Source organism: Protopterus annectens, chromosome 4.part0 (assembly GCF_019279795.1).
Source record: "Protopterus annectens isolate FY-2018-M chromosome 4.part0, PAN1.0, whole genome shotgun sequence".
NCBI classification, from domain to species: domain Eukaryota; kingdom Metazoa; phylum Chordata; order Ceratodontiformes; family Protopteridae; genus Protopterus; species Protopterus annectens.
In genome coordinates, this window is record NC_056733.1 from 829322951 (window position 1) to 829350164 (window position 27214).

At 39.2% G+C, this 27214-nt stretch overlaps 1 protein-coding gene across 1 annotated transcript in view; it reads right to left on the reverse strand.

The window, feature by feature from the left end:
* The window catches only part of PPIL2 (peptidylprolyl isomerase like 2), a gene marked incomplete in the record, with an annotated part of 2081325 nt that overhangs the window by 1950708 nt on the left and 103403 nt on the right, over positions 1–27214 (reverse strand). Inside the window, 2 exon segments of the mRNA XM_044068775.1 lie at positions 17993–18055; positions 24332–24377. Of these exon segments, the coding sequence (XP_043924710.1) occupies positions 17993–18055; positions 24332–24377 (109 nt within the window).

The following is a 27214-nucleotide window of genomic DNA, read 5'->3' on the forward strand; positions in this document are numbered from 1 at the left end:
ATTAGTATTAACTTCATTCAGTATAATTAGGTACCCTTGTAACAGCCTTAGATTAGCTGGCTTTGGAGTGTCCTGGTGGCAGTAAATACCATATTGTCTGGTATATCTGTGCCAGCCTTTCTCGTGTGTGTGTGTGTGTGTGTGTGTGTGTGTGTGTGTGTGTGTGTGTGTGTGTGTGTGTGTGATAAACAAATCTCAAAGAGTGTGAGTGTCAGCTGCTTGGAGTAGGGACACAGAGCACTGGTTTCACAGAGAGGGTGACGGAGAGCTTGGCTTGGGACACACAGTTGAGGACAACTCTACAGCTGTGCCAGTCAGGAGCCTTACTACATGGTGAGAGAGTGAGTGAGTGAGTGAGTGAGTGAGAGACAGAGAGACCATGACCCAGCCCCCGGACAGTGTGTGCGTTTCCCCCGTGTGCTCTTAAGGGAAATTGTACTTGGTGCAGAAAGCCGCATCTGAAAATACTGTGTGTATCTATTTCTGTTACAAGTGAATGTCCCTCACTGATGTCAGTGGTGAGGCTTGAGACTCCTTTATCACTGGCCCAGAGCAGGGGCATCACAAATTCAACCATATATTTACTACCTGATTTTAGTGTGAGTGTAACATCCCTTTGGCAAACAGTGGAATTTTAATGGCTCACTATTGAAATGTTGTCACTTATAATGCTGACTGCTGACGTGAAAAGAAAAAACTACACAAAAACACAGGGGAGAGAAAATCAAACATCACTTCTCCTTTAAACTTTTTTTAAGAAATGCAAGTCATTCAGCACTCCCGCTGTGGGAGAGGCAAGACCCCACCACACACACACCCCAAACTTACATGCACCAACTCTGATGCTCTGATACTGCCATACCTTGGAGAAAAGGCAATATTCCAAGAAATGGCCATCTCAGTCTATTTTTGTTTCAGCCAGTCTCAGAATTACGGTGCCAATGTGTGTCCCAACATTTCAAACCATTAACATTTTAATATGTCCTGCAATAATGACATTTCAAAGATCTGCCTGACATGATGAAAATTTATGGCAACAAAATTGCCATTTGATGGATTCAATAAGCTTATTCAAAGCCCATTACCCAAACATAGAACATTTACCTCAGTTCACATGCAGACATTTATAAATACCAGTGATCTCTTTTCCTTTTAAATACCACATCCGTACCTCCCAACATCATATTCTTTGTACCACGTTTCATGTGCATCCCATTTGGTCCCTGTGCTTTATTCTCCTTTAGGGAAGCCAGATTCCCCTCCTGACCTCCTCCCACTCTACCCTGCTATCTGGCAATGATCATCCCACTTTGCTGCAACTTCATCCCAAAATAGTATCCATCACTTGGTTTCCTTTGTAAAGAGTAAAGTTCAGTATTAATTCAATGCATTTGCTTTTCTCTAAGTCTTCCATTACCTCCTTCCTAGCCTTGCTCAGAATGGTATAGTCTGCCTGTTTTTTTTCTTTGTCCTATACACCTAAATAAGTATCTGTTCTTTCACAAATCTATTCTGCCAGCCACCTTTCAGCTGCTGCTACTTCTGCCCTCTGTCCACTGCTTCTACTGTACCTCTACCTCTCCACATCTCCCCTTCCATACTTTGTATGGTATGTCTTTAGTCTTGATCTCTAACCTCGTCTTCCTGGGTAGTCGCACTGGCCTCACCTTTTTTTGCCTTTCAGTCTCTTCCTCAGCCATTTGCTCAAAGTCTGAGTACTCCATATTTAATCTATTCCTACAGATTGCTTACATATACTTTTTTTTTTTTTTTAAAGTACAGATTCCTGCTGCCTTTTAGTACGATCCAAATGCGGGTCAGGTCACCGTTAACACTGATCTGTTCCTTGCCCATGACTCTGTCCATCTTCAATGCCTGTCACTAATGAGGATGAGTCTTGGCTATGTCCATCAATGGACCAGGGCCCAGGCAGTCCAGGCAGAACAGTGGGAGTTCTATAATACCTAATCAAGGCAAGTCCCAATTTTATCATTCAATGGATAGGGTCATGGTCCAGGAGACTGCAGGAGTGTGGGAGGAGCTGGAATCAGCCATTATACTGCAACTGTCCCAAGTTACTAATGCAGGTAGGTAGACAGCCTTACCCCCCCCCCAAAAAAAATGCATGCTTGTTTACTTCTAAAGGTACGCATGCAATGGATCTTCTGCAGTGTATGTCCCTCTATCTCCACATGTAACACAACCCAAGCACATGTGCGATTCAAGGCTTCCACTGGGGATTTGATTGTGAAAGACATGTACCCCAAATATAGTTCTTGCCCTTCACCCAAAGAAAAGTGAATAAGCTAAGCCTTGTCAGACCCATCTTTCCTTATGCCTGTTCAAACAGATGTCCAAGCTGCTAATCGAACTTGTCTTACTTGGGCCATAGTTAGGGCATTACCTCCTTATACCAATGAAGCTGGCATATGCATGAAATACTCCCTCTGTTTTAAAACAAGAAAAACACCAACCAATACTGCATGAACTCGACAAAACTAAACAAATAAATCCAAGTCACTCAGCAAGACTTGTACTGGTATGATATTCTAAGAAGGTGAAAAGCAGAGGTACCAGACATGCCAATAAAATGGAAGGGCTTGCTGAGTGACTTGTGGATTTATTTGTTTAGTTAAAACAAGAAAAAGATGATGTAAAAAGAGTGCGTCTTGCCCATCAAGATTGTTATGACCCTAGGCAGCATCACTTCCTGTTCAACTAACTCACTCTTTAAATGCTATACAATTAACTCACTCATTTCATCCTTAATACTCCAATATTCTATGTATCACTACTTACTGTTACACAAACTAAAGGTTACTTGATCGCAGAAACAAGTACCCAAAATGGAACATGCTGTAAAATCTACTTTGTCAGTACTCAAAAATAAGGCCCAGATTGTAATCCCACAACCTTACATTTTTTTTAAGGTCTGATTACTTGGACTGCTATTGACTACCACAGATCAAATTCTGACAAAGGGAACACAACCTTCTGGAACATGCATCTCTAGAACGCCCTACTAGCTTCCTAGCTTGACTGACTACAAGGCCATGTCTACAGAAATAGGGTAATCTAAATTCTCACTCCAAACGGCTCTATGGCTATATGAATTACAAAGCCTTAATTCGGTAATTATCACTCCTAGTTGTCTATATGCATTCAAACATTCAGCACACGCACTTCTATATGGCAACTGACCTCAGTTCATGCTTCTACAAAAGGAATACTGAAACTAAACCTATTTTCCCTCTCAAGTTGCTTAACAATGTATATATTCACTGTGACATTACACTGCATTAGTAATTCTAACAAATTGCTTACTTGTATACTATGACCATCATTATCCATTTCTGAAACAAGATGTTTTATTCCTGAAGTATCCAGACTAAGTTTTGTAAAAAGGTCAATGCTAGTATGTTTTCTTCATGCTTGAAAATGTTACTCTAGATCAGTCTGACCACCTGACCAGTTATATATGAATGAATAAACATCACTATTGATCTCTCAGTACATCATTTCACTATAGCACACTTTACATGACACCCTCCCAAACTAACAGCACAGCAACACACCTCTGTGCATCTTGTTTCTATCAGTGCTGTTGTGTGCGACACTGCTTCTGAATCCTGAACTAAATATTCAAGTTAATATTAAATTCTAAAATATCTTCACTATTATACAAACCTTCATCTCAATTTCTTAAAACAGTCTGATGATAAAATTTGATTTTTGTGCCCCTCCAGTACAGTAAAGTACAGAATACAACTGCATACAAATCATATTACCTAGCACAACATAATTCCCATTTAGAGTAGACATGAGAAGTATAGTCTGAAGCATTCATTCAATTGGTTTAGCTCTTTAATTCAATTAAATAATGGTCACGGAACTCCAAAGCATAGTCCTGCACTACTAAATGGGAGTAAAACAGATTCCTGGACGCCAAGTCTAATTTGAAGGATCACCAATTCACTTATGGCATATATTTGGTACTTGGAAGGAAACCAATGCATTTGGCAGAAAAACAGGGTAAATATGCAGACGTGGCACAGAAGACACCCCAGATGAGAATCAAATTGGAGAACCAAGTTTAGAATGATGCATTCAAAAGACATTCAGGGAATAGACCATATCACTTATCAGTAATATGTTACATACAGAAAAATATGCAAGCAATGACTTCCAAGATAGCTTTACTCTATCTACAACTTAATTTCGTCTCTCTCAGTGTAAAGAAAGAAACTGAGAAATAATAACCAGTGATATTCTCGGCCTGAATAAAATTCAATTACCAGATAGTAAGTGCAGTGTCTGGATGCTAGTAAAGAAGAAATTTAGAGAACCTGAAAGAAAACCAAACAGAAAAGGTGAAAAGAAGGCACTGGCTGGGAGCAATCCTGCAGCTGTTCAGCAAAAAATAGTTCAAGCTTAAACTTTGGTACAAGAGACGTCTTCCAGTAATCGATAGGAAAAAAAAATCAAATGTACTCAGAGGTGATTAAAATAAATAAAACATTGAAGGACTACATCAATTCAAAACAACAAAAGGCTGGAAAAATAGAAGTTTTAACTAGCTATTCAGATGAACTGCAAAAATCATTGGGTAAACTGAAGAAAAGCCTGGCTGAGTATGAGACTTCTCAAGAGAAGCTATTTCAAAAAATTGTAGAAGGCAATGCATGAAAAGAAAACCTGATATTTTCTACTACCAGAGAAATTGGTAGGAGCGAATTGTATTAATTTTATGAAAGCACAAATAAGCAGCTTGACTGGTATTCCACAACAGAATTTCTTCATTGACAGGACACAAAGTGTATGCTTCAAACCAAGCTATGAGAAAGCAGTCAAAACTTGTATTAGTAAAGATAAAATCCTTCCAGCAGAAAGAGTTGATCTTGGCCGAACTTGACACTTTCTTTTGATTATGAAATCCTGCTGTGGAATACCAGTCCAACTGATTATTTGTCCTTTCATAAAATTAATACAGTCTGTTCCTTCCAATTTCTCTGGTACAGCAGACAGCAGTGTGTGGATAATGAATATTCACTGTACAAAAGGCAGAGAAGCAAATTTATCCCAGCAATCAGGAAAGTCAAGAGGCAGGTATGAGATAAAAGATGCTGTATTCAGCTGCCTTCACATATTTATTTTCCTGGAGGAAAAACTTTTTTTGATGCAGAACATGTTAAAGAGGAAATAAAAAATGTCATCCAACAAAAAGCGAGTCCGCAAGCAGTAGGGGATTCTGCTTTTAATTCTTCTGATGGTAAGATTCATAGAGAGACTTTGCCAGTGAAACATTTTCCAATATTCCAAAGGAAAATGCTTGAGAGACAGAAAAGAGCACAGGAGTTCACTAGAAAAAAACAGGAGTACCTTGGGCTTGAACCACGTCTGGTGCTGGAAGATGGAGACGAATAGGACAAAGAACATCAAACAGAGTTGTGTAGTGTGCAGTCAGGGGTATTTTAAATAATGGGGTGATAGAGCCTTTTCAGTTACTTGTATGTGTTAAAGATATTAAAGTAAACAAGCGCTCTCTTAGTTGTAAGAAATATAAGCTTTACAATATAACAAGAGAAGGAAGGCTACAAAAGCAAGTTTAATGTTAATATGTTGTGATTTTGGGCTGCTGGGTTTGGATGGGGTGAAGTGGAAGAGTGCACTGATTATATTTTATGTAGAGTTAAGGTATTTTACAAAGGTTAGATTTCTGAAGATAATTATGAAAATACTTAGGTTCATAGATTAGTACTAGGCTAACTGCCCTTGTGAGCCATTTTAAGCCTAGCCAATTATCCCTTGTGAGACTCATACCCTGCACCTTGTGTTTGTAAGGCAAACACCTTAACCATAAGGCCACCCTCCCAAAGGAAAGGTGAATTCTGTAGTAGAAAACATCTACATGGTAGGTACAAACTGTACAAACTCCTCAAGCAAAATGAGTATGTCATAACAACATGGGGAGAATATACGCTTAATAGGGGGAAGAGGAATGCTCTAGGAAAAGATGGTGTGGCATCAAACAAAAGACTGCTCTGCAAAAGCCTGCCTCCTGGATAGGGAGCAGGAGGAGAGGGTTTGTGGAGAGAATGAGCGGAGAGCATGTGGGCAGCTTCCAGAATGTCCTTTAGTAGGCACCCCTTAAGAATGCTGTAGAGTGGCTGTGAGCTCTGGTGGAATGTGGTCTGACATTGGCTGGAACAGTCTTAGATGAATGGCCCTTTTTGACATAAAAAAGGGTTCTAATGAACTAAAAAAATGTGAAAATATAATGATGAGGTAGTATATTAAGCAAAAGCCTGTAGTTCAAACCCTTTCCTGTTGCAGGTATTTTGTCTTCTCCTGGGTGAGTCCATGAGAGAATTGCAAGCTGTCTCCATGTGCAAACAAAGCGGTGCTTTAGGTTCAAAAAGAGTAGGAACTGCTGTTTTAGGGGCCTTTCTCTAGGGCCTTGGGGTTTGTCCTTCTTTCTTGATTTATTATCTTTTGCTTTAGAAAAGGTGTGAGGACAGGAGGATCAGTGTTAAAGATAAATAGCTGTAGCTTATCTGTTTAGTTTATGAGATGATAGTTTTTGAATGAGATTTCAAGCAACAAATATGTATATAGGCCAGGGATTCAAGATGATGATGCATCATGTGGTGGTATTCCAATTATGGAATATTCCAATTGTTGAATTTTCCATTCTTTTCTGGTGGATGGTCTTCTGATGGTGTTCTCATCCCCCTTGAACTCCCTTGAGAGATAGGTTGAGGTTATTTATGGACTATTTATGGGTTAGCTGCAGTGTCTGTCAGGTGCTGGGTTTTGTTTTGTTTTAAATTTTGTTCAAAAAGAGAGGCTAATTGGGGAAGGGCCCACCCTGGTGTGACATATGAACAAACTGGGGAGGCTCAATGATTTTTTTTCCCAAAGATGCATGTCTGCAGTCTGCAGGGGTAAAAGGGTGCCCCTTGCTTGTTTATATACCACACATCAGGTGTTGTCTGGGTGTGCAGATTGCAAATGGCCTTGTTGGTTGAAGTTGGTGTTGAAAGGCCTCACATTGCATGCACTGCCAGCATTTTTTTGGTTTATATGCAGTGTTTTTTTTGAGACCATTGTCCTGTAAACACTTTCCTTCCATGTGCCCCGATAGAATTTATAGATTATTCCCTAAGGTACAATACCTGGGGATAGACTAAATAAGAAATTATATTTCACAGGAACTTGTGCATTTAATTGAAAGCTTCAACACATATGTAGTAAGTATTTCAGATTATGCACCTTTAAATTCTAAGCTAAAAATGCAGGGTAATTAATTAAAAAGGAAATACTGGCACTTTCTCACCCATCTCAAAGAAAATAATTAAATGAATGGGTAGTGGAAACTATTTCAGAATTATCAGGGAAAAAATAAATATCTTCAGAAGTTACAGCTGGTGAGCGAGATAAGATGTGCACTAAAAGGAAGAAGTGATGCACACAATCCCTAGCTTCACAAACCCACCTATTCTAAAAGAAACTCTGTATTCTCACAACTTGAGTCACATTTCTGAAGAAGTCTGACCTGTAACCATGAAATTAACTAAAGCACTCAAATGTTGCTATAACATTTATTATTAGCTTGAACATACATGTAATCTCTGAGGCATAAGGTTTCTTTGTCATTAAGATATAAAGACCAATTGAAAACCAAATTGCTGGTCTGTTGCATTTTTAGTTGACTAACTGAAGTTGCTAGCAAGTTTCTAAGTTTGTCTGCTTGCAAATACAGTTTTTTATTATAAAATAAAAAAAACTTTAAAAATAGGGTAAAATAAGACTGAAAGCTTTGGTTAAGAACTAATAGGAATTACTTATAGGGGTTGACAAAGTTTAAAGTACTACAGAATGAGGGAAATCTCAGAGCAAGCAAAGAGTAAAGAAGCATCTGGATAATATGCATGAGTTTAGAAAGATTGTTAAGCATCTTTTTGTTCTTCTTTCGGGTTTTCCCAGTTAGGGTTTGCCACAGCGGAACTCCAGTCCACTAATGATTGGCAGTAGATTTTTTATGGGTACCAAGGTGCCAGCTCGACGTCCAACCTTCAACGAAGGCACGCCCATTCTATGCATGTCTTTCCAATGCCACTCGACCGCAGGGAGGACATGCTAATTTTCTTAAATCTAGAGCACAAAAACTTTAAGCACAAAAATTTAGGCAACAGAAAGTAGAAAGGACTGCCACCAAACTTAGAGCCTATAACAAGAAAAATAATCAGAGATCCTATAGCAGTATGAGAGATATTTCAGAAATTTCACAAAAATTTGTATAAAGCAGAGAAATGTAGAAATAAATAAAGAATGAACACATATGACATATTTATGGAAGACTTAACTATGCCAAGGTTAGAGGTAAATGACGCTCAACAACTAACAGTTAAGATAGGAGATGAGACAAAAACAATGATGTACAATAATCTTCAGGAAAATCTCCAGGAACAGATGGTATTCCTGTGGAAGTTTGGAGAGAAGAAGGTAATAAAGATCTGGAAGATTTTATTTAACAGTACTTTAAAAAGAGAAGCATCATCATATGGAAGAAAGCTGTGGTGGCTGCATTACCTAAATATGGTAAAGACACTTCAGACCCAGGCTCATACTGATCCATTTAAATTTTAAATCATGATTATAAAGTGTTCATATTTATACTACCTAAAAGAATGGCAAAGGTGTTGCCAAAAATGACAGATCTGGATCAATGTGGTTTTGTAGACGGGAGGAAAACATTTGAGAATATTAAAACAATAATGATGATCCAAAGGGAAGCAGAATATAAAACATACTGCTGTTTGTGGGTCTTGTAGCAGAGAAAGCATTTGATTGAGTAAGCTAGGATTTTATGAGTAGAACAATGGCACCATTAGCATTCCCAGATACAATTAAGGTTAATTAGGGGGGATATATAACATCTCTCTCATAAGTTGTGTTTAAAAAACAAGAGAATTACTGGCCTCAAACAGTTGCCCTATGCAGCACGATTGAAAAAGCTAAGACTGTTCTCTGTTGCATACCGCTTTCTCAGAGACAATCTCTGTCTAACGTACAGAGACATGTCCAACCCATAATTGTTGAACATGCTCCATCTTAGCAAAACCAAATCTACTCGAGCTACACGCTCTAGGGATATAAACCTCAACACAACAATGAATGGAACATGCTGGAGGGCTAGATTCCCTTCGCAGAGACTTCCCTTACTATGGAAAGGGTCCCGATCTACATAAGACAGAGCCCCTCACTGTCACTCTTCAAGAGGAACCCTGATGAGTGGATGGGTAACAGAAAGTTCACACCAGGGATCACACCAATAGCACTACTAGATAGGGGCCAAGGGTACTAGCTGCTAGTACAAGGGTCTAGGGAACTACTAAATGGGTGGTGAATACCGCAACGTGGCTGGGCTAATATATGCCTTCAGGCAGATAGCCCAATACCAACCTATGAACCTACGAACCTATAAAAGAACCACCATGTAGGGGGTGTCCTATTTACCCTTTAATATTCGCTTTCCATTTACAGCCACTGGCAAAGAAAATAAGGGACTCAGAAATGCAAGGATATAATTGGTACAAGTTTAGAGAACCTGGCATGACAATCGAGAAAAGTTGGCTTTATCTGCAGATGATATTATTTTGTATTTTGATATATCCAGAAGAGAACATTTCAGTGTTGTGAAATATTTTGAGACAGTTTCAAGTCTTTTTGAGATACAAAATTAATGAAGATAAGACAAAGGCTACACCCAAAAACTATGTACCCACTCATGATTTGTTTTAGCAATACTCATTTATGGGAAACTAGGTGAACTGTAATTTAGGAGCATGGACTAAAATGACATCTGTAATGGAAGTTAAGGATATGTGGGAAGAGACAAAACAAAATTTAATACACAAACTGAGAAACTGGAAGCTCTTGTTTAAGGATATGGATAGGAAGATTCAAACAGTGAAAGTGCTTTTAGTCCTTTCAATATGGGTCAGACATATTTTTATCAATCAGAGAAGATGTTGAGGACAATAATTAAAGATTTGAAGAAATTTGTCTGGGAGCTGAAGAGAGCAAGAGTTAAAGTCAGTATGCTGATCTTTCCAATAGAACAAGGTGGTTTATGACTGCCAGATTTGAAGGGATATTTTAGAGTTAACACAGCTAAGACTCGTATATATAACAAGAAGGTTATAATTTAAAATAAAAAGAGATTATGATGAAGCAAGGGTAAAGTCCAGGAAACAGAGAGAGACTGGGATTTTGGATGCAGATTCTTAAGAACAACAACAATACAGAATATTACATTCATAAAGTAGCAGAATGTATTCTAAGAATTAAGCCAACAAAGAAAGGAGATTTTGACAATACGAATAACTGCAAGTAGGGATAGAGAAAACAGGCAAGAAGGGGCTGAAATTTACTGAACAACACTAGGAAAGGAATCAAGGTACTGGCGCTAAATAACTAGAGAGGTAAAGGTAATAAAGTGGGAGGAGGCCAATATGAAGTCTGAACCGCAGGCTAAAGACTGTCCTCCCTACCAAGGGCTGACATCAGCATATATGCAAAAAGAAAGAAATAGGGGAATCTTAAGTGGCATACCTGTTCTGGTAGAGCTTTTAGTTGAAAGCTGCTGTTAATAAACGGGATAATTAGTTGGGCATATAAAATATTGCATGATAACTATAAGAATGAATCAGAGAAGATTAGGAAAGATTGGGAAGAGAGACTGGAAAAGCAATTTACAACAGCACAATGGGAGGACATATTTACAGCTCCCAAGAATGCAACAAAGTCCATAAGGTTTGTGATCTGTGAAGTTTTTGCACAGGCACTTTTATACCCTTAGCAGACTTCAAATAATTTTTCCTCAGTAAAATAGGAAATTTTAGAGGTGTGATGGGGAAGAAAAAGCTAACTGGGAACAAATGTGGGAATGTAATGAGTTTGCAGATTTAAAAAATTCCCTACAGGGTCCTCCGTCAGAAATACTGGGTAAGTAAATGGCTGTAACTAAGAAAATTATTCTTTTGAGCTGGGACATGGGATCTGAATTGCTTAGGCATAGTAAGGCCTTAAGTTTAATTCTGATGGCTGGCAAAAAGCAATTACTAGAAAATGAAAATCAAAGTCTAAACCAGCTGTATTAGAAGTACTGAATATTGTAAAAAAGATGAGAACTGTAGAAGGATCTTTAGAAAAGCTAAGGTTGGGAGGATGGATTTATACAGCATTAGGACCAGCTATAAGGCCCTGCAAAACAGCAGTGGCAAAGCCAGCTCGGGATTTAGAGAAAATTGGTAAATGATCGTGCTTGGTGAAAGTATGAACTGAACTCCAGGTAGCAGCTTCTAGAATATCCCTGGTAGGAACACCTCCGAGAAAGGCTGCAGAAGTAGATGCAGCCCTGGTGGAATGGGATTTGATCCCCTGGGGGATAGGTTTTCCATGGTGCTTATAGCAGAAATGAATACAATGGCTTATCCATTTGGAAATGGTTTGCTTTGAAATAGCCTTTCCCTCTGCCCCTGCGGCAAATGCTACCAGCAGTTGTTCAGATCTTCTTCGAGATTTAGTCCTGTCCAAGTAAAATGTAAGTTGTCTGTTTACATCCAATGAATGCAGAATTCGCTCTCCCTTGTTCTGTGCATTGGAAAGAAAGTTGGCAAATGAATGGACTGATTAAGAGCCACACTGGATACCACCTTGGGCATGAAGGATGGATTGGTCCTGAGTGACACCATGTCCGCATGAAAGATAATGAAGGGCTCCACTGCCATAAGGGCCTGTAATTCAAAAATCCTTCTAGCTGAAGTGATTGCTAAAAGGAAGGCTGTTTTCCAGGAAAGAAATTTTAGGTCTGCAGTAGCAGATGGCTCGAAAGGAGGTAGAGTGAGTTTCTCCAATACAAAGTTAAGGTCCCAGGCCGGGGTTGGAGCTCTCCTGGGTGGGCTCAAGTTTTTGGCCCCTCTGAGATTCTGTTTTAGCAGAGGATGAGAGAAGGGGGGGGGGTTCTGTGTTGTAATGAGCTGAAATGGCTGAGGCATAGATTTTTATGGAAGAAAAAGACAGGCCCTTGTGAAGCATCTCAGTTAAGTATTCTAAAATCTGAGGTAAACTGGGCACTGCTGTGCTCATCCCTTGAGATTGATTCCAGGCACATAATCTTTTCCATTTGTCAGCATAAGATTTTCTAGTACTAGGTCTTCTCGCCTCCAAAATGACATCCATCACAGGTTTGCTGAGAGATGCTAAGGGGGAACTTAAATGATTAGCCAAGCTGCAAGATTCAATGTTTGGAACTGAGGGTGCAGAATCTGGTTGTTCGGCTGAGACAGTAAGGAAAGTGTCTGAGGCAGGTGCCATGGGGGAATTTGTGAAAGAGAGGAGAGGGTACCAGTGTTGGCGAGGCCAGTCTGGGGCAATCAAAATCATTTTTGGTTTGTCCTGTTTGACTTTTAGTAGAACTTTGGTGAGCAGAGGCAGAGGGGGAAAGGCATAGACTGATAGATTTTCCCAGCTGAAGGACAGAGCATCCACTTTCCAGGCTTTTTTGTGAAGAGTTCTTGTGCAAAATTTGTCCAAATGGTAGTTCTGGGGTGAGGCAAAAAGATCTATGTCTGGGCTCCCCCAATTGCGTGTCAACATGTTGAAAATCCGTGGTTCCAGTTTCCATTCGTGTGGGTCCATGAGATTTCTGCTTAGTTCGTCTGCCAACATATTCAGGTTTCCTGGCAGGAACTGAGCTTGTAGGTGTACTTGGTAGGGTAGCTAAAGACCGTGTTCCACAATGCCATGGCTAGTCTGCAGAGGTGGTAGGAATGTGCACCCCCCTTGCTTGTTTATGTACCACATAACTGTGGTGTTGTCCGTCTTTACCAGTAGCTGTCCTGGATGAAGGTAGTCCTTGAAGGCTGTCAGTGCATTCTGTACAGCTAGCATTTCTTTTTGATTGATATGAAGGTGCATTTGATTTGGGCTCCATTTGCCCTGAATGCACTTCCCTGCCAGATGAGCCCCCCATGCATAGTCTGATGTGTCTGTAGTTAGGGTTTGGGCGGCAGGGGGTGGTGTGAATGGCAGTCTCTTGTTTTGGTGGCAGGCCTCTGCCCACCATAGGAACTCTAGTTGCAGGCAAGGAATGATAGGAATCATTGTTTCCAAGTTGTGACAATGTTGACTCCATAAACTTTTCAAGTACCACTGAAGTTTCCTCATATGCAGTCTTGCATATGGAATTAGAAGAATGCAGGAGGCCATGAACCCCAAGGCTTGCAGTATTTGTCTTGCAGATAGCAGGGTTTTTGTGGCCACCTGTTTGAAGTAAGTCACCAATTGAATTTGCTTTTCTGGCATAAGGAAAGCCATCTGGGCAGTTGTATTCAAGCTTGCACCCAGGAATGTAATTTTTTGTGAGGGTACTAGTTGTGATTTCTTTTTGTTTATGGTGTACCCTAGACAAGTTAGAACTCTTTTTACAAACGACAGATGTTTTAGAAGAATGGACTTGTTTTCTGCCAGAATTAGACAATCGTCCAAGTATGGATATATTTGAATATTTCTTTGCCTGCAAAATGCAATTACTGTTGCCAGGCACTTTGTAAATACCCTGGGCGCAATAGATAAGCCAAAGGGCAGTGCCAAAAAATGATAATGCAAGTAGCCTGCTTTGAAGCTGAGGTATCTTCTGCAAGATTCCTTGATTGGGATATGCAGGTAAGCCTCTTTTAAATCTAGAGTAGCCAACCAGGCATATTTGCCTAGCATAGGAAGTAACTGGTGAAGAGTGAGCATCTTGAATTTTGGAATGTCCAGAAAGGTGTTTAGAGTATACAGGTCCAGAATTGGACGCCATGACTTGTCTTTTCTGGGTACCAGGAAAAGTCTGGAATAGAAACCTTGTCCCTTTTCCTCTTCTGGTACTAACTGAATTGCCCCCATGTTTACGAGGGAAAGTATTTGTTTATGAGCCTCTGCCCACTGATTTGGGGGCAGGTCTGGCCATCTGTTTGGAATTGGTAACGTGTGGAAATGAAATCTGTATCCCTGGGACACTATATTTAAAACCCATTTGTCCTGGGTTATAAGTTGCCAGTTTTTTGCATGAACAGCCAGTTTTCCCCCTAAAGGGGTGGCTAATACGCAAATGCTTGGTAATTTTAAAGGAAAGTCATTGAGACTGTTTACCATAGGGAAGTGTCTTGTTGTTTCCAGATTTGGGAGCAGAGGCACCCCATTGCTTAGTTATGAAAGTCCCTTGGGACTGAAACCTGGTGCTTTTGGAATGTCTGGGTTTTGCTTGAGTGGCTCTGGAAGGAACTGGAAAGGACGAGTCCTTAGTAGGCCAGTGCCTACTAAATCTTGGAGGTTGTACTTGTAAAAAATCTTTCGCAGTTTGCATAGATTTAGCTTCATCTTCCATCTTTTTTAAAACTTCTTCAGCCTTATTGCCAAACAGACGGTCCTACTGCAAAGGAGCAGCCAACAATTTTGCTTTAACATGATCAGGCAGAGATTACTCCTTAAGCCAAGCATGCCTTCTAAGCACAGACCCAGTAACAGCAGCCCTGCAAGAGGCCTCCAAAGAATCAAAACCACATTGCAAAGTATGTTTTCCAACTTGTTCAGCTGAATGCAATAAATCCTGTAAGTCCTTATTTTCCACACAGTCAGAAATCAACACCATTTTCTGTTTAAGCAGTCCCATGATATGCTGATATTTTAGCATATGGAATTGAAAGTTTTAAGCCCCGATTGCCAAGGTTGCAGAAGTATAAACTTTTTTACGCCATCTATCCAGTGCCCTGGAGTCGCTATCAGAATGATTAGGATTTTTAGCAGTAGAAGTCTTAATGCCCTTGGGCCCCTGAGAAATGGTTTCAGGGTCTGCAACAGGATTTTTGAAAAGAAATCTGTGGGAGTCAGGAACCCAGTAGTATCTGTCTGGCTTACAAGGAGCCGGAGGCAGGGAATCAGGGGCCATACTGGATTCTGAAAACACATCACCAACAATGTCTAGTACAGGAGGTACAGCCAAAGGCCTATGCTGAGGAAGAAGAAGAAAATCCCTAAACCTCTTTTTGGATTCAGAAAAATCCTGATTTTCCCAGTGGAAATGTTCCCTTAAGGTATGTAAAGTTTCCCCAAAAGAAAAATCCTCAGGGGGAAAAGCAGAAGGAATGGAATCCTCTGCCTCAGAGTCCTCACAAGGAGATATGGACAAATCCTGCTCATTAGAAGAGTCAGAAGAAACAGAATCCTGTTCAGAAGATTCACAGTCCAGTTCAGCCCTAGGCCTCTTAGAAGGGGGGAGGGGGTTGACTACCCCTGATTAGAGTAATTAAATCTTCAGCCATTTTGATCATTTGTTTTTTAGGCATAGGGGCCTGCACATGTGGCCTGAGCGTCGGTTTTTCAGACACAGATTGAGATTTTGGCCTTAAAATTGAAGTTGGTGTCGGTTTAATATACAAATCTGTAGGCCTGAATACACCCTCAGAAGCCAGTGCCTGCACAGCGGCTCCAGACACATCCAAGGTAAAGACATCCACGGGTTACATAGGTGATGTATCTCGCTGCATACCGGACTCCGAATGGGTCTCAGTAAAGGCCTGCGAATCAGAAGTAGCGGACATCAGGGGCTGCGAAAGCACCTCACTGAGTACTGGCAAATGGCTTAGGAGAAGTGTCATCGGCAGTTTTGGACCTCAACGGCCTGTCTCTGTCTTTTTCTTTGCATTTTTTTGGTATTCCAGTAGTCAGATGGCTAACAGATGTCATTTCTGGATAATTAAACCAAGAACCGAAGTATTTAGAAGCAAAAATGTACCGACGACGGATAGTGCGCTGATAAAATAAAGCACAAAACCGACAGCAAGGTACGTCGTGGTCAGGGCCGAGGCAAGGAATTCAGTACAAATGAAAATCATTATGAGGTATTTGCTTCCCACAAGTAATGCAATTATTAACTTTTACTGACATCGGTAAGGAGCAAGAAAAAGTTTCCTCAATGGGGTACTTGGCTTTTAGTTGAAGACTTTGGTTCTGAAACTCGAAAACGAAAATTTCAGGAGTCGGCCAACCAGCACTTGCAAACTGCTTCTGCTTCGGGCACCGCGCGGCAAGAAAGACTAATGTAATGGCGTCGGCTGCATATTTTATACCCCTGACGTCATGGAAGAAGGGACAGCAACTGACGCAGGATGCAAGACTTTGTTAATTAGGCCGACTAAGGGCAACCTGCCAGCAGATTACACCAAATGTAATGACTGCAACAGTGAAACACTAAGAACAGCAATCTGATTTTTTTAACAGTACAGACCTATTGTAAATCCATTGTTAACAGTTTAAAAGGTATAGAAGAAAGACAGCACCAGAAACTGTTCCCAGAACAAACCACGATCCACGAATATGTCACAATAAACTTCTTTTATTGAAATACAAAACGAAGGTTGAGCGCGTTCATCTACCCAATGTAGATTTCATCAGAACACTGAATATATCAAACCTTATCTCTTAAATACTTTAAAATACCCGCCTGAAACATCACCTGACCAATTAAACCACCATTAAGTTTTAAAGACATAAGAACATAGATTTGGTAAAACCCACATAAACAGCCTTCTAAATATTATCAGTGTTTATAATGGTTAAAAAAAATGCCTAAAACAGCATCAAAATTCAATCGTATAATAAAAATTCTCTATCGGTGGAATATGAAACATACCCCAACTCTAATAATACATACTAGATGAATATTTCATATAAAATATGACAAATGCATAGAATGCATAAAAGGAACAATATCAAATGTAAGATACAATCCTACAGTAAATACTAATTACATGACAAATACAATATATAGTTATGACCTGCCTAAATATATTGTGCGTTACCAATGTATATAAATACCTATATTGAACAATAAAAAATTATTTTATATACGTATTTGATTGAGTGTATATGTATATATGTCTATATGTCTCTCTCTGACAAAACTACAACGTTGTTAGTTTCTTATAAGGGGCTTAGTAGGAATATTTTCATTAATGCCTGGTGGAATTGCCGCATTTAGCTTTAAACTGCCATTTGATCTCTTTTCCCCCCAAAATTGCCTTGATATTACCCCCCCTGGGGTTGTTCCTAACTACTTCAAGAATGGCAAATTTGAAGGTGTTACAACCAGCACTACCAGCTAAATGTCTGTATAGTGCATTATTCATATCCTTCTTTTTTATACAATACAAATGGTCGTAAATTCTATTAAGTAATTTCCTGTCCGTTTTTCCAACATAAAAACTTGGACAGGACATGCACTTTCCTATGTAGACAACATGTTGGGTCTGGCAATTTCCCCTACAAAAATAAATCCTACTTCTAATAATATTCTCTAAGCTAATACACTCCACTTGTAAAATGGAAGGGCACTGGTTGCAATGTCCGCATTGCTTAGTCCCTGTCCTATGGGTATTCCCGGAATTATCTCTGTGATTAGACCTAATGTCAATCATTTTTTTGAAATTCATCCCTGTTTTATATACATATGTTGGTTTCTCACCCACTCTACCACAAATTCCTTCATCACTAGTAAGAATGTTCCAATTACTATCTACGATCTTTCTCACTTCCCCTACATGATGTCCAAATTGTATTATATATGACCTATGATATCCTGACGTACTATATTCATTTGCACTGGTTGACAATAAACACTTACCCAGGATAGGTATATACTTATTACCCCATTCTTGTATGACATATTCAGTGATAACCTCTCTGTCTAAATAATTTGCCAATAAAGGCCATCTCAAGAATCATATCTTCCTTTCTGGAGGTCATCCTAGCAGCCCTTATGCATTGCCCCTTTAAAAGGTATATTATGTCAAATTTAGGACTGCTACAGGCATTTAGGAGTAATTCTCATTTATGTAAGATGTGAGCAATGTAGGCAATAACTTGATTTGTTAGCAGTACTTACAACAAATCGAAGATGTGTCCATCACTAGTACACACGGGGTACTCGAATGGTTGAAGAGATAAGCTGCCAATAAAAAACAAAAATTTAACAACAAAGATTTAACTGTTTTAGAATGAAATAATCATTAACAGGTTTCTATGCAACAAAGTGTAAATTTATGATAGTAGATTCAATAAATAAATACCAAGGGGCGTTTCGATAATGGTATTTAACCAAAGTACGGCTTAACAATCTCTTTACGATGACCCTGACTAGCACACCCACCAAGCTGTATATTTTCTCTCTCTCAGACTGCATGAATCTTAAAATCAAAATAATGGAGTCCAAAACAAACTGTTCTAGACCTAGCAATGTTTTGGTTCATATGCTAGGCCTCTAATTTGATTCTGGATAACAAACTTTTAAATCCATCCCACTAGGTAAACACCCTTCAGAATTTGTCCCTTTGTAAAAATATAATGTATTCATGCTGTCATTTATTCCCTGAACAGCCATTTAATTTATTTCAGGATCAGAAGGGACTCTGAACCTATCCCAGTACTAAGTGGGCACAAGACAGTGAAACTAGTGTTGAACATGGCATCTGCTCACTGCAAGATGCAATACACACACACACACACACACACACACACACACACACACACACACACACACACACACACACACACACACACACACACACACACACACACACACACACACACACACACACAATGCAGACACAGAGAGGATGTACAGACTCTACACAATATGCCCTGACACTACAGCAAAGGAATAAACTGGAGAGCCAAGAACTCTAAGGCAAAACACTAACCACTGTGCCCTAACAAAATTGTATCCATGCAACAGCAATCTCCGGGCACTAGTTCAAAGTAGATGCCTTCTTTGTGCTGTCATAAATCTGTAACATACCACAGGAAATTACAATTTTAGAAATATAAAATCTTAAACAGTGGTCATGAAATATGGTCACATTCTGCCTTTGAAGGCATGCTATGAGACACTTTAAACTGCAGCATTAAGTACATACATGGGTCTTCTTCTAAAACCCTACTCCCAGAAGACTGACTTTCACAATGCCAAAACCAGAATCATGAAATTGCAGAACCTCAAACGTCAGCTGTTTACTATGGTAAGTAAACACTTGGCCAAATGCAAACAAAACTCACACCGAGGTAAGTAAAACCCACCTAGATGGGGTTCTATACTCCGACATCCCCCTAACTAAATATACCAACTCCGGGATTGCACTAAAGTGGAGAAAGGGGCATGTTGGACAAGAGTTTACTTACTCTAGTACGCAGCCAACATTCAAGGTTCCGCAGTTTCGTGATTGTGGTCTCAAATATGAAAGTTGATTTTCTGGGAGTCTGATTTTAGAAGTAAACCCATATAAACATACAGAACTCCACTGACACTGAATGAAGAATGAGCTCACAAAGTCAAAAGTACAGCAACAGTAAATGATGTTTACATAAACCCCATTCCACATTCCATTTATGCGAGGTCTTACAGTTTAAATATATGTGATGAGGTTTCTGGAAAATAGCTGTATAACTTAATATGCAAGAATGACAGTCCCTGGATGAAATGCAATTATACCTTTGAAGTTGCTGTTTTGATAACTCACTGTACTTCCCACTAGTGTGGGAAAATGGACAATGCCCTAACTATTTCCCTGCCTAACAAGAGAGACAATACATCTTAATGTTCTGATTTTCAAACTAAATGGATAAATAATTACTAGATGAATAGAGACCATGTGCTGGCTACTCTGCACCCCTTCAAAAGCTAAAAGTATGCAGAATCTCTGGGCATCATACAATGAATATACGTGAGGGACATATACAAGATGTTTAAAAATGTGTAACTTGCAGTGAGAACAACATTAAGGCATGGCATAACCTATGCTCACAGCAATTATGCATATTATACAAAAGTTCAAGCACTCAAGCAAACTCAATGGTATCAATTTCAGAGTTGATCAATAAAGAAATATAGATTGCAGAATAACAATTCATTCATAGTTCTTTTTCAGGAGGCAAGGAGTAAGGGGGATATTAAGAAGGAAACAAGAGTCCTTCCGGTGAAACACACAGTTTTGGAAGCTTTGACAGAATTAAAGATGAGATGGTCAAAGTGATGGAGATGCATCCAAGACTTCAGATTTCACCTTGGTGAAAATAAATACAATGGCCGTGCTCTATAAATTAGTGTACCCTCTAATGATGATCTTGTATTTACCTCCAGTCCAACTTCAAGGCCTTAAAAAAATAATACGTATGTGAAGGGGGGGATGAGTTAAGGCTAGGCTGTACTTGCAAATTCCAAATATGGAATAGTATTGTTATTCATCTCAAATGTCAAAGCTGCCAAGTTGGAAGAAGCAGCTAGGCAGTTCTATAGAGGCACTGGAAATTTGGAAGAAAAAAAAGATCTGCTGGAGGGGTGGGATGAAATGTCAGATGTCAAATAACGCCAGTTTTGTTTTCCTAAAGTTAAACATGAACTGGGGTAGAGCTTGAAACCAATAAGTCGATTTTAGCTAGGAAGTTTCCATTTGAAAGGAAGTCTTTAACCTAATTTGTGGATTTACCACTTATAACTACAGATGCATGGAAACTGTATGTGGTGGTTCACCAAAGTCAAAGACCTTGATAAGGTAACTGAAAATAGGCCTGGTTTTGAGAACCACTGCAACAATGATGCCTGGATGGACAATGAAGTCAACATTAAAGAATGCATCACCACCAAACACTGGAGGTCAAATATCCAGACGCAAAGTAGGTCAGGACAGACACTGCAGAAAGGGACGGCCTTGACACTGGCACTGAAAACTGGGTATCTGGCACTGATATCAAGAGCATAATCTCTGATATCAAGAGCATAATCAGTGCCATGAGCAGGGGCACTGACAGGGATGATGTCAGGGAGACGCCATGACATTGGGGGCATCAATACAATGTCATATGACATTGAAATCAGCACAGTACGACATGTGTTACAAGAAAATGCCTGTTATTAATAAAAAAACAATAAGTGTTTATGTCTATACTAACTAAAATGGATCCAAGGTTTTTTTGTGAAGGGGAGGCAAACATTTGACAATATTAATAGAACAATGATAATCCACAACAGAAGCAGATTGTAATAAAACACCTCTATTCTTGATTCAGGAAAAAGTATTCAATAACATCATCTGGGATTTTACGAGTGGGGCAATGGCAGCATTAACATTCCATATGAGAACAACAGGTTAATACAGTGGATAAATGAGGGGTCGAAGACAAGAATGTAGGTGGGAGGGTTCCTCTCCAGCAATTGGTGTTTAAACAGTGAAACCAGGCAGGGATGGCCTTCCCCTTTTGTTATCTGCTTCAGATTTGTAGTCATTAACAAAGAAAATAAGGGCCGCTCAAATTTCAGTATATAACTGGTACGGTAGTCAAGTAAAGTTAGATTTATTTGCAGAAAATGACATCTCAGTGTTGTGGGACATTTAAAACACTTATAAAAAATCTATTCAGGATATTAAATAAATGAAGATAAAACAAATAGTACAGCAGTAAATTATGTATCCACACATGAAATGGTTCACCACCACCCATATTTATGGAAACATGATAAAATGAAGTATTTAGGTGTATGGATTAAAATGGATTATATTAAAGGCATGAAGGACATGTGTGAAGATACTAAAAAAGATAATGCAGAAATTGAGAAGTTGGAAGCTCTTAATTATGGATATGGACAGCAAAGATAAAAGTAGCAAATGTTTTTAATCTCTTTAATTGTATGGACATACCTTCGTTGAAGGTTGTGCGTCAAGGCTGGCAACTCTGCACATAAAAATCTACTGCCAATCATTAGCGGACTGGAGTTCCACTGTGGCGACCCCTAACCGGGAAAAGCCAAAAGACACAACAAGCTGTACACACAGATCCGGTATATTTTCATCAACCAGAGGAGAAGTTGGGGATGACAACAAACAGCTGAAACAAAGTATTTGGGAGGGAAACAGGACAAGAGTTAAGTGGGATAAGTGGATTCTTCCAAGACAGCAATGTGACCTAATATGAATATATGAATGCTATCAACGAGAGTAAATTGACCTACAAAAGAAGCTTGTATAAGTTATACAAGTAAATTATAAATAAAAATAATTGTAATGCAAAATTCTGGAACTTTTTAGATAGTAGTGGACTGATTTACTCAATAGATGGTAAGAATAAAACTTTGTTAAATCAGTTAGTCAAACTTCTTCAGGTTTCTACTGAAAGTTTTTATGTGGAAATATATGCACAGAACATTTGTTACTCCCTATAAAATCTCCAAGTTTAGTAAAATGACTTTTTCAGTTTGTGGAGATGTAGTAAAGATATAAAAGCTGACGGGACACATGTTCATAGAGTGTGAAAAATATGTATATCGGGAAGAGATAAGTATGTTTTTTAAGGGGTTATTGTCTGATAATTGCTCTTTAACTAGATCAATAAAGCAAATAAAGAAAAACAAAACTGTTTTGGAGTTTCCTGGCAGTTGCTAGAAAAGTTATTACAAACAATTAGAAATCAAATTCAGTTCCTACATTCAATTAATTTTTAAATTACAATACTATGTAAACCTGATAAATAAGTGATCAGAACAAGATCTATAAATCATACCAAGACATTTATTGGGTGAAATAGCCTTGAAATGTTACTACTGAAATATTAAGACTCAATATATTAATTGTATTAAGATTACCTTGATGGGGCAGCCATGGTGGTGCAGTGGTTGGCGTTGCTGCCTCACAGCAACAGGTTCTCTGGTTCGATTCCCAGCTGGGGTGCCTTCTATGCCAAGTCTGCATGTCCTCTCTGTGGTCGCGTGGGTTTCCTCCGGGCACTCTGAATTCCTCCCACATCCCAAAGACATGCTGTAGGTGGATTAGACACTCTAAATTGGCCCTAGGCAAGAGTGTGTCCATGTGTGTGCCTTCTGTGGAAGGTTGGGTGCCGGGCTGGCAACTCGACACCATAAAACTCCACTGCCAATCATGAGCGGACAGGTGATCCGCTGTGGCGACCACTAACCGGGAAAAGCCAAATAAAGAAGATTAAGATTACCTTGATGATTCAATGTATTCCTAATACCAAATGACAATATGCAACGCTGAAATTCTTCCTGTGTGTATATATTGTACATATGTTAAATTTATAAAAAAATTTCTAAAACAAAAATAATATGAGTTTTTTCAAGCAATACAAACAATTGGTGCATACCTTTAGGGGGTCTATATTAGAACACTGAAAAGACCAAATGTCGAATGGCTTAAAACTCAAAAAATGCTATTCACTGAAACCGCTTTTGTGGGGGGCTGTGCCCCCCCAAACGCTCCACTAATTATATATACCAACTCTGAGATCACACTACAGTGAGGAAAGAGCAAATTTTCCGATCTTCGTTATACTGCAATCTCACAAAAAACACCTCGATGAATGGCATTTTCAAGTTTTCAGCCGTTCGACATTTGGTCTTTTCAACGTTCTAATATAAACCCTGCTTTAGTAGACCTTTTTTACCCCCACAGGCACACTAATGGAATGAGGATTCCTCTTTGAGTAATGAGGCAGTGTCTAGAAGAAAATGATTTTGACAGTGTGGGGGGGGATAAACCCTTTATAACACAGCTTAAAAAAAAAACGCAATAGGGATGAGGGAAAACACTAAATGGCTTTTACTTACAAAAAGAATATTTCACACACATGCACACAAAAAATAATTTGCAACCTGGAGTCATTTGGTCTTACCAAGCACATATTCCAGCAAAAAACTTATGGACAAGATTAGCACTGCAGTGTATTATTTTAACAGATGAGGACAAGTCTTGAGAAAGTTTTACCTGTTGAGTGGGATTAATGTCTGTGGAATTAATACTATTACAAAGGATGGTTCTTCTAAAATAATAATAATTTGTGTCTTTCAGCTTTTCCCAGTTAGGGGTCGCCACAGCGGAACTCCAGTCCGCTAATGATTGGCAGCTGATTTTTACGTACCGGCTTGCCAGGAAAGACGCTCAACCTTCAACAAAGGTACGCCCATTCACGCATGTCTCCACACAGAAGACGCTCTAGCTGAGAATCGAACTGGACAGCGTCTTACTGTGAGGTGACAACGCTACCGCAGCACCACCACCGCGGGTCCAATAATAATAATAATAATTACTAAAAGTTAAACAGACACAAACCATTAAAAGCATTAGTACTTCAACTCTGATCTCTGAACAAAAATGAAAAAACACTACAAAAAGTTCAGGAAAAAACAGGTCCGACCGTTCATCTCCACCTGCAAACATACCTGCAATGATCAAAAGCCAATCGCCTGAAGTTGCTCTGTGGAATCTCTGTGAAAAAATAATGATGTGCATTAAACTGTGTTCAGCAAACGGTTACATCTACATACCTGACAATCTAGTAGACCTTGTCTCAAATAAAGGAGCACATATTTCAGTACTATTTCAAGTTGTACTATTACTTCCAAAGAACAAAACTTTAATGAGCAGTTAAGGAGTACCAAGGGGTCATGCATTACCTGGCAAAACAATTCATTGCTTCCATCAAATGTCTGACACCATCTCATCTGCACAGAAACATGTCCAGATAACAGTGACAAATAACAATGGCAAAGACAACTTGAGTGCAAACAGCAACCAGAAGTACTGCAGGTGTGGGGATACCGTTACCAAGTGACCCCCCCCCTTTGCACTGTTGCAAAGACCAAATTATTCAACTGCAATCACATAAGGGAATTATCCATCCAATTAAAATTAGGGTGTCATTTTGTTTTATATTACACTTTGGGAGGGGCTGAGATTTGTGGGAAATAACCTGTGTGGTTGCGGGAGCTGTTAGAGCAGTACATTTCCTGTTTGTTACATGTTGTTAGACACTAATAATGGATTACCAAAACCAAAAATGTCTGCAGTGCTCCTGAAAATTTCCTTGCTAAAGCAAACAAAACCATTTGGCAAGCTTTGCATATTCATTACCTCTACACAACCTGTGAGGCATTTAATACTTCTCATGTGACTAGTGTTGTTTTAAACAAGGGCACACCTACAGGAAACTGTGTCATATTTAGTAATCTAAGACTGACAGTTAGCAGGCTTTGAGTTTGTTACTTGCAATGTTGCGACCCCTAACCGGGAAAAGCTGAAAGACAACAACTTGCAATGTTTCCTTGACATTAAATCTTAATATTTTTAATAAATCTTCAAAATGGTTGACACGATTACTCAGGACATTAAATGCATAAACTAAAGTTACATTTTCTGTCAATATTCTCCACTACAGTTTAAAAATATGCGGTGACACTTTAAAAATTTTTAAGATACATTTGTTTTCTTTAATGCTGTTTTAGACGCACAGGTTCAACTGACACGCTTACTAACTATTCTCCATTAAGAATAATGACTCCAATCTTTAGAAAAAGGTAGGAAGGAGCAAATTACACAAAAAAAAATGGGAATTGTGGGAACAACACATGCAGAGGAAGAATGAGGTTTAAAAGAAGGCAGGATCTGAACAAGCTATGTAATGTTTGACTGACAATAACTGGATAGATAAGTGATGTATAATGTTTGCAACTAAATTATGTCAGCATGGTTTGTTTTCGTTTAAATAAATGTATGATGGCTTATGTCATACATGATGATTTAATAAAGATACTTCTTGTTTAAAAAACAGAAGCTTGATTCACAGTCTTATGCTGACATTTTATATGTCAAATATGTAAAGGTTATTTCTGAAACAAAATAAAAATGATTCAAATATACCTGACAGCTTTTTTTTTCAATTACTGTTGGATCTTTCTTTTTAGCATTAGGTTCCTCTATCTGGTATGAGCTTCCCCAGTGCACCTCCTTTCAAGCAAACAGAACCAAATGAAACAATGTACAGGTACAGGTCACCTAAATAACCTAGGATAGCTTTCAAGTCTGTTCTTAACAGTTTTTCAAATCTGTGGCATCTCCAATAAGAAAATCAAAAAGTATTTTCAGTGGCTTGCTCAAAGGTTAGACGTCACAGTACAATATAAATGTCTCTGTTCACTGAGGTATAAAGTGGCATAACAATTTCCCTTAAGTGACTAGACAAGCCCTTTTTAAATTACATGGACAACTATTTGTGCTGCTAGTGCTCGCGGAACCCATCTCCAATGGACCTTTATACCATTCTTGTCAGCCCTACCCAGCCTGCCCCCACCATTGAAAGGCTCGCAACGCTAGGGGACTACTGCCTGCAAAATAACAGAAAAAACACACAGTCAAAATGTTTTTCCCTGACACCAGCAAGGAAACAAGGTTTATACTCTCTCCAATACTTATTTTGTTACATTTGGAGATTAGCTCTGTAGTGAACCGCTCGAGGGGTCCGCAGCACTGGCAGAAATACACTAGGTCTTCCCAACTAATCCTGTAACTAAGTCAAAGGGTAATTTGTAAAAACAGACGCCAAAGTTAAGGAAATCAGCTCAATACTTTATTTTGAAATAGCTTACATTTGGCATTAACTGTGCATAGCTAGTCTGCCCTGGAATGACCAAACAGATTGGCTCTGCAGCCTTGAGGTCTGCTTGTGCCCTGCTCCATTCACCTCATATTGCTTGGCTCACTCCGCTCCCCTACCCTGCCCACAATTCCCACCCATCCCACTACATCTACATTTATTCTAACCCCATATCACCTGACCACTCCCTACAGCCAATCAACTGCAACTTCCCAAATCACACTCCCTGATTAACTCTCATCCAAACAACACTACTTGCATCCAAAGACCACGTAACACAAACTATGTGGGTCTTACTTACATCTCTCCTACTAACCCTCACAACACTAGCCTACATTACATCCTCACAAACATACATACGACTACCCCACACCACCTACCATGCAACACATACCTTCACACCTATAGAAACCCACATAAGCTTCCCAACAGCCCCCTCTTTAAATGACACAATATTACTTATACATAACAAGTACATTCCACTATCCTACACTAGAAAGTATCATGCAAACTCCAAAGACATTTTACAATCAAACCATCTGTTATTAAAGAAATACCTCCTTACCTCTGGAGATATTCCCCCAAATCCAGGGCCATGCAACATTATACCCCCAAACAAACACACAGAAAATCTACTGATCATTAACCTTAACTCTTGCAGTATATCAAACTC